Raw genomic sequence first — 10,000 nt, forward strand, 5'->3', positions numbered from 1 at the left:
AGGAAGAGAGGAGGAGCAGAAAGAGAGGAGGAGCAGGAAGAGAGAAGGAGCAGGAAGAGAGGAGGAACGGGAAGAGAGGAGTAGCAGGAAGAGATGTGAAAAGAATGCCTTTAGAGCGTGTACTGTGCATTTAACGTTCTGCTGTGATTCACAAACTTGGATCTCAGAAGTGATCGGAAGCTCAATGATCCCGATTGATTAGAACTGAATCCGCTCCATGTGTCATATTTACTACATCGAGCCTCAGATTCAGAATGAGAGTTTAAGCTGGAATCCTGGAGCGACAGGCGGAGCAGAGACAAACTCAGAGCAGCGTTTTGGTTCCAGACCCAGAACCTCCAGACTCATTAGAAACACGAGGGTCAGTTCACAGTTCTAGTTCAGTTCTGCGACCAGTGAGACCAGTCAGACCGGTCAGCTTCGTCCTGATCATGTGGAACTTCCGATCCAACTCAGTTCAACAGTTCGAGCTCCTCATGTCTGAGTCAAAGTCCAGCCAGTTCTGTCCTGATCAGATCGCCATCCACCAGGCAGAAACACCTTCCTTTTGGCATCAACAACTGGGACAATGTTCTAGTAGAACAGTGGGGAAAGGTCATAGAGGGATAGTAAGACAGGATTCTAGAGGAAAAGTCGGACAAAGTTCTGGTGGAACACTGTGACAAGGTTATAGAGGAACAGTGAGACAGGGTTCCAGAGGAACAGTGAGACAAGATTCTAGAGGAACAGTAGGAAATGGTTCTGGTGGAACACTGGGATAAGGTTATAGAGGAACAGTGAGACAGGGTTCTAGAGGAACAGTGGGACAAGGTTCTGGTGGAACAGTTGGACAAGGTTCTGGTGGAGCACTGGGACAAAGTTATAGAGGAGCATTGAGACAGGGTTCTAGAGGAACAGTGGGACGAGGTTATGGTGGAACAGCGAGACAAGGTTCTAGAGGAAAAGTTGGACAAGGTTCTGGTGGAGCACTGGGACAAAGTTATAGAGGAGCATTGAGACGGGGTATAGAGGGACAGTGGGACAAGGTTATGGTGGAACAGCGTGACAAGGTTCTGGTGGAACACTGGGATAAGGTTACAGGGGAACAGTGAGACAGGGTTCTACAGGAACAGTGAGTCAAGGTTCTAGAAGAACAGCGGAACAATGTTCTGGTGGAACAGTGGGATAAGGTTATATAGGAACAGTGAGACAGGGTTCTAGAGGAACAGTGGGACAAGGTTCTGGTGGAACAGTGGGACAGGGTTCTATCAGGGGTACTAGGGCCAGATCTGGTTTTCTCCAGAAGGTTCTGAAGACCAGGATATCCCTGCTGCTTAAGACCTTCAGTGTGTGCATGACGGCAGAGCGTGGTGAGTGTGTGGCTCGGAAAGAAAGAGATGGAAAAGCAAAAGGAATCATGTTGCATAATCAAGCTGTTTATTTTCCTGCATGGAATGGAGAACAAAAAGTAAAGATGCCAAGATGCATTTCGAACATCCTGCCTCCGGCCGAAAGCTACGTCTTCAAATGCATAAAAACGTTGCTTTTCTTATCAATTTTGTTCAGAATTAACGAGATTTGCTTCATCAACACTGATGCAACAAATAGCCTTCAAAACATACAGCGTACTGTAACATCCATTTACAATGGCCTTCACCACAGGAGCCTGCACTTCTTAAGTACAGGAAATATGCATTACCATCAACAGAAGAAATGTCCTTAAATACATAGAAAAAGGAAAGAAAATAGAGAAAAAAAACAGGAAACAGGAAAGTTTTCAACTTAAATCCAGTTCCCAGAAATCAATCCAAACCAGTTTAGTAATGTGGCCTCCATATAAACAATCAGAAAATTCACAACACTAGTTTTTCCTCATTTAATCAATGTTACAAAAGTCCTGCATTATAAAATAGGGCAGTTTTAAAATCAGTGTAATTAATTAAACTATACAACATCCAAACAGTTCTCCGTCCATCGGCCTGCGGCCCGGTCTGCTCGCCTCCTCTCTGCTCAACACAACTAAACGACACACAACACAGGAAACACACGCTGCCCAAACTATTGCTTTAAATTCTTTTTCTTTTTTTTCTTTCTTTAAAAAGGGTGCAATTCTGTCGTGATCGAACACACAGTCAAATCCCACTGATTAGATGCTGTTTCACAACAAGCTTTTTGTGACACTTAAAAATGTCCGTGCAATCGTCTTTATTTTTTTTTTTAATTCCCTTCGCTCTTTAGAATCCCTGGAAGCCGTTTTTAAATTATTTCATAATTCTGACTATTGTCACATATTATAATATTTAGTGCAGATCATAAAGAAGGTAATGCCCAACTCACGGCTAAACGTACGCAACAGACACAACGAACAAGAATGAACAGTCAAAAGGAAACAGAACTAACAATGAAAACGCTGAGTCCAACCAGCAGCCGCCTCCGCCGCCCCCAATGCCCCTGGAAGCCCCCACTCGCTGGCCTGGGGAGGGCCTGGCTACACCCTGGAAGTGCTCGCTCGCTGACCTGGGGTGGGCCTGGCTACACCCTTGAAGCCCCCCCTTTCGCTGGCCTGGCTACACCCTGGAAGCCCCTGTTTGCTGGCCTGGGGCAGGCCTGGCTACACCCTGGAACCCCCACTTGCTGGCCTGGCTACACCCTGGAAGCCCCCTGCTCCCTGGCCTGGGGCGGGCCTGGCTACACTCTGGAAGTCCCTGCTCGCTGGCCTCGGCGGGATTGGCTACAACCTGGAAGCCCCTGCTCGCTGGCCTGCGGCGGGCCTAGATACACCCTGGGCGCAGGAGGACTTTAGTCAGTAACGCCGCTCGGCGCAGTGGAGTGAGAAAGGGGTCTACGACGGGGAGGGAAGAGAGCCATATGATATGACCACTTCCTGTCCAAACACGAAGGAAGTGGTTTCCTGAGCCAGGTAAGGTGGGGTGGGGGGTGGGGTTATGTTGGCCGTGGCAAGCGTGCACGATGCCTCTGACATGCACATTTACTTTGGTTAAAAAGGAAAATAAGGTGAGAATAAGCAAAACAAAAGAATCAGGGCTGACGGTGGTGAGTGCAAGTGGGTTTTGCATATTCTGACATTTTTTACTTATTATTTTAAATCTGGGAATAAAGTAAAGATTCTGAAATGAGGTGGGTGGGGTCGGTCCTTAAAGAACTGAAGATCAGAGGTGTTTGAGGACATCATCACAGGTCAAGGCACGTGGATGAGGAGCAACCTAAAGACCTAGAGAGAAGAGGAGGATGGAGGGGTGTGGAGGAGGATGGGAGGGTGGCGATGGAGGGATGTGGGGGAGGAGTGTGACAGACATGGAGCTGGTTGGTTTGAAGGAGAGCAAGGAGGAGCAGGAGGAGGAGCAAACGGGCGGAGGCTCCGTCTGCGCTGGTTTACGATAGAGCATCTGAACGTCACTACGCTACCTATGGAAACACTAACACTACACATGCAGAATATTTTTTATACGTTTTCACTTTAAATCACTTCTGACGCCGGGCGGTCGTACGTGTGTGTGTGTGTGTGTGTGTGTGTGTGTGTGTGTGTGTGTATATATTTAGGTGTGTGTATATATATATATATATATATATATATTTATATATATAGTATAAGAAATAAAAACAAAATACTACACTTGGTTTGAATAAAATGATACGTTGCGGTCGGCCATCTTGTCTCGCTCTTCCTTGTGGAGACACGCCCTGATTCCACGCTCCGCCCGTCGGCGAACAGCAGAGATAAGTGCTTCCAGTTGGATAGCGCCCCCAGGAGGCCACGCCAGGGCGACGCCCGTTAAAGATTATCATATCAAATTAAACTGAAGAAAATATGATTTTCTTTTAATTTACTCACATTATACTCATCCCTACTTCAGATAGCTTCTTCAAATGATGTGCTTTGTCAAAATAACGACGAGCGTCTTACAAACAAAATCAAAAGCGAGTTTCAGCGCGAAATGCTCTAGAAAAGTGATTGTTTTAAGATATTTCTTAAAGGGATTTCCGTTCAGCTCCACCAACAGATTCACAGATGAACGGGATCGATTTCCGTCTCGTTCTGATCGTGTTTTTGACCCCGATATTTTAGAGTCCGGGAGGTTCCGTCGGACTTGGAAGAAAAATAAACTTCTGTTCTCGTCGTCGTTTCCAACAGCAACAAATTGCACTTTCCTCACGATCAATGTTCCACCGATGGAGGCGTCCAGACTCCCCCTCCTGCCATGCTGTGGCCCACCGGGGGGGGTGGGGGAGAGTTGAAGCCGGGGGGTGGGGGGGTGGGGGGGGCTCACACAGCTATACAGTTCAAGTGTGAAGACGCTGGTGGGCGGAGCCACGGTGAAGGGTGGGTGGAGCCACAGTGGGGTACGTTTGATTGCGTGTAGCCATGCTGATGCTGTCAAGGGGGCAGAGCTCGGGCCGGGAGGGGCGGAGCTCGTTCAAAGGTGGGGGGGAGTTCAGTGGGGGGGGGGGTCTTCTGTCAGACGGAGGATTGTAGAATCCTTAACCGAGATACCACTGGGAGGGGGGAGGGAGAGAGAGAGAGAAAGAGAGAGAGAGAGAGAGAGAGAGAGAGAGAAAGTTAATTCCATCCATACAGTATAGCAGTCTGGGTGAAGTATTAATGTGTGCATTGTTTAGGGCTGTCAAACAATTACTATAATGAATTGCGACTAATCACATATTTGTGTAGTTAAATGATGCGTAGCTTGTGGAGTCAGTTCTGTCAGACAACTTGACAGTGACACACACTGCCACGCCCCCATGACGCCGGCCTGTCTAAGCAGCCAGTCCCTCCTGGGTTGCTGTCTGCTTGCTGTCTGCTTGCTGTCTGCTTGCTGTCTGCTTGCTGTCTGCATTGCTGCTCCCACCACCTCCCCTCCCACCTGACGGTCTCTACTCTTCTATCCAGTAGGGAGATTCAAACTCATCATTGCTATATTAGAGATCACTAAGTGACTGTGTTTGCTGTTCACCTCGCTTGGAGTGATGAGCAGTAGAGCCCAGACACCAAACAAAATAATGCAAATTTACACCCAAATTTGAGCCTATGGAGTTTTCTATTTAAAAAACAGTGCATCGACATATAGCCATACTATGATTTGATTACTGAGAAGAGGAACACAAAATAATCTGATACATAATCAACAATCTTTTTCATTTTCTTTCGGCTGCTTCCGTTAGGGGTCTCCACAGTGGATCATCTGCCTCCAATACCTTCTGTTCTGCGCATCTTCCTCCCTTACACCAACCGCCTGCATGTCCTCCCTCACCACAACCATAAACCTTCTCTTTGGCCTTCCTTGTTTCCTCTTGCCTGGCAGCTCCATCCTCAGCCTCCTTCTCCCAATGTAACTCTCATCTCTCCTACACACGTGTCCAAACCATCTCAATCTCGCCTCTCCCACTTTTCCACCAAACTGTCCAACCTGAGCTGTCCCTCTAATGTACTCATTCTTAATCCTGTCCATCCTTGTCACTCCCAATGAAAATCGCAACATCCTCAACTCTGCCATCTCCAGTTACCTGCCTTTTTGTCATTAACAATATATTACACAATTAATTAATACATAATTATCAAAATGTAATGGTATTTTCACCATAAACGAGCTGCTACTGTTCTCTCAGACAAATGAGCCTGTTTACATGAAACAATCAAATACAAAACATACATATATAAAAGAATAATTTTACTGCAGACCCCCTGCAGTTCCTGGGAGGACACCCAAGGGGCCACGGACCTCAGTTTGGGAAGACTGTGTATCATGAAGTCTTTCATATTTAAATGTTTGTAATTAGATTGCTCGGAGTTGAAAACTGTATAACTTTGCAGATGGTCCCTTAACCTGAAACGGTATAATTCAGTTCAAAAGAAAACACTTAATTTACATCAAAGTCAAAAACAATGTTTGCATCAAATCTCTTCTTCCTCCCGATGAGATGTACATGTGTGTGTGTGTGTGTGTGTGACCGTGTGTGTGTGTGTGTGTGTGTGTGCTTGTCTGTGTGTGTGCTGCAGTGTGTGTGGTGTCTCCAGCCCTGAGCAGAGAGGTGCATTCTGGGTAAGGTGAGCCCAAGAGTGTGTGTGTGATCTGTCTGGGAGAGGCTATCGATCGCCCCTCTCCATTGTTCAGATTCCACAGTGGAGAGGAGGTAACGCGCACACATACCACACACGCACACACAGAGACACACACACATGCGCGCACACACACACACACACACACACACACACACACACGCGCGCGCACACACATAGACACGTTCTGCACCAAGTTCAAGTTCATTCTGGTGTTACATCATGTCTGGTTGCCAGACCACTCTAGACGTGAAGATCATTACTACACATGCACACCCACACAGATATTGCTTTGCTCTGGTTTCAGATTCATTCAGTGGAATAAGTTAAAATGAACCAACTTTAAATAACGACCCAGACTGAATCTGTCACTGGTGTGTCTGTGTGTGCGTGTGTGTGTGTGTCAGTGTGCGTGCATGTGTGTGTGTCTTCTAGGAGAGACTAGAAGGTTAGTCTTTAATCAATACAAGTTGCTGACGCTGGAACTTCTCTCTCTCTCTCTCTCTCTCTCTCTCTCTCTCTCTCTCTCGCTCTCTCTCTCTCTCTCTCCTTCCCTCCTTCCCTCCCTCTTTCTCACTCCCTCTCTCTCTCTCTCTGTCCCCCCCTTCTCTCTCTCCCTCTCGTTCATGCACTGAATGACAGTGGAGTAATGTTACCACACAGAGGTGATGCTGACAGCTGGGGATCAGAGTGTGTGTGTCTGTGTGTGTCTGTGTGTGTCTGTGTGTGTGTGTATATGTGGGTTTGGGTGTGTGTGTGAGGAGACACATTACATGAAAGACACAGACATGAGCTGATAAACTGACATTTCATTTCATTTAATGACCACACACTGACACACACACACACACACACACACACACACACACACACACAGGTACACACCCTGCCCGTGTGTGTCAGTGTGTGTGTGTGTTTTCCTCTGATGTGATGAACTGGAGAGGAGCTGACTCAGTACAAGAGATGGACGGGCAAGAGACACAAAGACAGACTGAGAAAGAGGGAGAGAGAGGGAGACCCCCAATGCTCCACATATCCTCAGCTAAACTTTTTGTTCTCTCGCTCTATCTCTCTCCATCCCTCTCATCTCCCACTCTCTTTCTCTTTCTCTCCCTCTCTCTCAATCTCTACCTCTCCCTCTTTCTCTCCCTCCCTCTCTCTCCATCTCCCCCTCTCTCTATCTCTCTTTCTCGCTTCCTCTCGCTCTCTCTCTCCATCAGACATCTCTCCACTGTCCGGATGGACCACTACAAGAATGTGTGCGTGTATACTGTACAGTATGTGCATGCATGTGTATATGTGTGCGTGTACGCGTGTGTGTACCTGAGGTTGTTGGGGGATATTTACAAAGCCGGGGTCTCGAGGTCCGACGCTGACGAATCGCTGAGCAGGAGAAGTGCTGGGGGTGGAGTAGGCTGCACACACACGCGCACGCACAGACACACAGACACACAGACACACACACACACACACACACACACACACACACACACACACACACACAAACACAGTTTAACGAAGTTCTCTCATGTTGATTGCCAATGAAAACGTCATTGTCAATTTTATTAAATTTTATGTCATTAAACAATAAATTGGTCTGTGACAGCAGGGTTAAATTATATTAGGTAAATAGAGAAATCGCTGGTTATATGGAAATGTATGGTGGAAATGTAATATTATGGTATCAACATTATATTATATGGGTCAGCAGTTGGTGCCACATACAAGTGCCCTACAACATAAGAAAGCTGAGACTCTAAGGAATCATTTGAGATGCAGCTTCACACTGTACGTCGATCGCTTCTATAAATGATAAGGTAATAAACATTATATTTGTAATTGTGCCTAATAAAATTATTAATATTTGTAATGTAAAGGAGCTTTTAACATTATACTCATGCCTAATGATGGCCATTCCCATGTTCAATTATGTGTGATTAATTGCTGTACCAAGTTTCAGGTTGATACCATTCATTACACAGCTTTGGTACACTTTCTAGCCCTTTTTAACCACTTGAGAATGGAGAAAAAGGGTCAGAAATACCCCCGAAAGTCCACCTGAAGACTTTGTGACTCAAACACTTTAGAAAACGTAATGCTCCAATGCAGTATCAATAATATCTGAAAATTGGAGACGATTTTGACTATTTGACGATGGGATGACAAGCACAATTTTCTGAAAGAGGCAGAAAAACCAACTTATCTCCAATGTACCTGGACATCCCAAACATTTTCTGAATGGTCTAGGTGTCTTGATTCTGAATCTAGAGTTTCTAGATTCAGAATTATTTCTAGATTATTATTCCAGAATTCACTGTAGGTCATTTTATACAGTAAGGTCGAGTTTAAAAAATGCTGTCATCACATTGAAATGGTTACTATGAGGCCATATTTCATCACACATGAATGCAATTCTCATTGGATTCACAAGAGTCTCAGCAATTTCTACAATTCCATGACTGTGTAGGTACCACAGTGTGAAGAAAGAGAGAAAGGAAAAAATGCAAAAATAATGTATTTTCACTGCATGTCGAAACCAGTGTGTTTAGGACCCTGAAACTAACATACCCTATGTAGCTGACATTTGTCAGGCATGGCTGTAAAGGAAAGACTCTTGTGGTTCTAATGAGCCCAATTTCATTCAGATATCTTGATGTGAGAGGTCAAGGGACCCGTTTGAAAATGGTCATGCCCATTTACTTTTGTCAAAGAATATTGCAGACTTTGGAGCTATGTTAGCCAACTTCCCAGCGAGCTACCATGACATGCTACACACCTACGGATTCCTGTGGATGTCTACTGGACTGGAAGCTGGCTGGAATTAGCAGTAAACTGAGCTCGCGAGAAGAACGTCAAACAAACTTCACCGGGGAAAAAAGGCCAAAATAGGGGCCCCCGGGTGGCTTCAGGGGCCCTATGCAACCGCATAGTCTGCATATAGCAAGAAAGTGCCCTGTGTGTATACATGTGAGTGTGAGTGTATGTGTGTGTATGGCGAATGCGTGTGAGTGTGTATGTAAACATGTGTGTGTGTATCTTTCTGTGAGTGTGGGTGTGTGCGCGTATACACGTGTGTGTGTGTGTGTCTGACTGTCTGTAAGTGCGTGTGTGGGTATACATGCGTGTGTGTATGTATCTGTCTGAGTGTGAGTGTGTGTATATATGTGCGTTTGTTTCTGTGTGTGTATACATTAGGTGTGAATGTGAGTGTGTGTGAGTGTGTGTATCTTTCTGAGTTTTAGTGACTGGGTGTGTGTGTGTGTATACGTGTATGTGTGTCTGTCTGTGTGTATACATGTGTGTGTGTGTATCTTTCCGAGTGTGAGTGTGTGCATGTGTGTGTCTGTATATGTGTGTGAATACATGCGTGTGTGTATCTGTCTATGTGTGTGAGTGTGTGTGTGTATACATATGTGTGTGTGTGTGTGTCTGTGAATGTGTGTGAGTGTGAGTGTACGTGTGTGTGTGTGTGTGTGTGTGATTGTATGTGTGTGTGTGTGTGTGTGTGTGTGTATGTGTGTGTGTGTGTGTGTGTGTGTGTGTGTGTGTGTGGTGTATACTGTACGTGTGTGTGTGTGTGTGTGTGTGTGTGTGTGTGTGTGTGTGTGCGTGCGTGCACTCACTGGGTGACGTGGGGGAGTTACCCCCTCCCTCGGTGGTGGGAGGTTTGGAGTCAGACACCGGGAGGGGGACGGGCCTGGCCATGGGGGGAGGAGGAGGGGGAGGCAGCATGGGGGTCGGCAGGAAGGGGTTATGGACCTTAGACTGACTGCTACCGTTAGGCTAGGGAGGGAGGGGCAGAGAGGAGAGAGAAAAATGCAAAATTTATACACATGCAAGATCATATATACATGTATGTCAAAAGTACTGTATGTGGACCTCCAAACACCACACCACATGTGCTTGTTTGAACCCTTCATTTTCAAACCATGGGCATTATTATGG

At 46.1% G+C, this 10,000-nt stretch overlaps 1 protein-coding gene across 3 annotated transcripts in view; it reads right to left on the reverse strand.

Moving 5' to 3' along the window:
- Positions 1-4,450: 4,450 nt before the first annotated feature.
- nfia (nuclear factor I/A) overlaps positions 4,451-10,000 on the reverse strand; it is a 67,990-nt gene continuing 62,440 nt past the window's right edge. For all 3 annotated transcript variants that reach the window (XM_080002818.1, XM_080002816.1, XM_080002817.1), the window contains 3 exons: positions 9,679-9,838; positions 7,379-7,470; positions 4,451-4,494 (listed from right to left, as the gene is read on the reverse strand). In XM_080002818.1, coding sequence (XP_079858944.1) covers positions 4,480-4,494; positions 7,379-7,470; positions 9,679-9,838 — 267 coding nt within the window. In that variant the 3' untranslated portion in view covers positions 4,451-4,479. The remainder of the gene's footprint in view (positions 4,495-7,378; positions 7,471-9,678; positions 9,839-10,000) is intronic.

Source organism: Zeus faber (genome assembly GCF_960531495.2).
Source record: "Zeus faber genome assembly, chromosome: 1".
In the NCBI taxonomy this organism is placed as follows: Eukaryota; Metazoa; Chordata; class Actinopteri; order Zeiformes; family Zeidae; genus Zeus; species Zeus faber.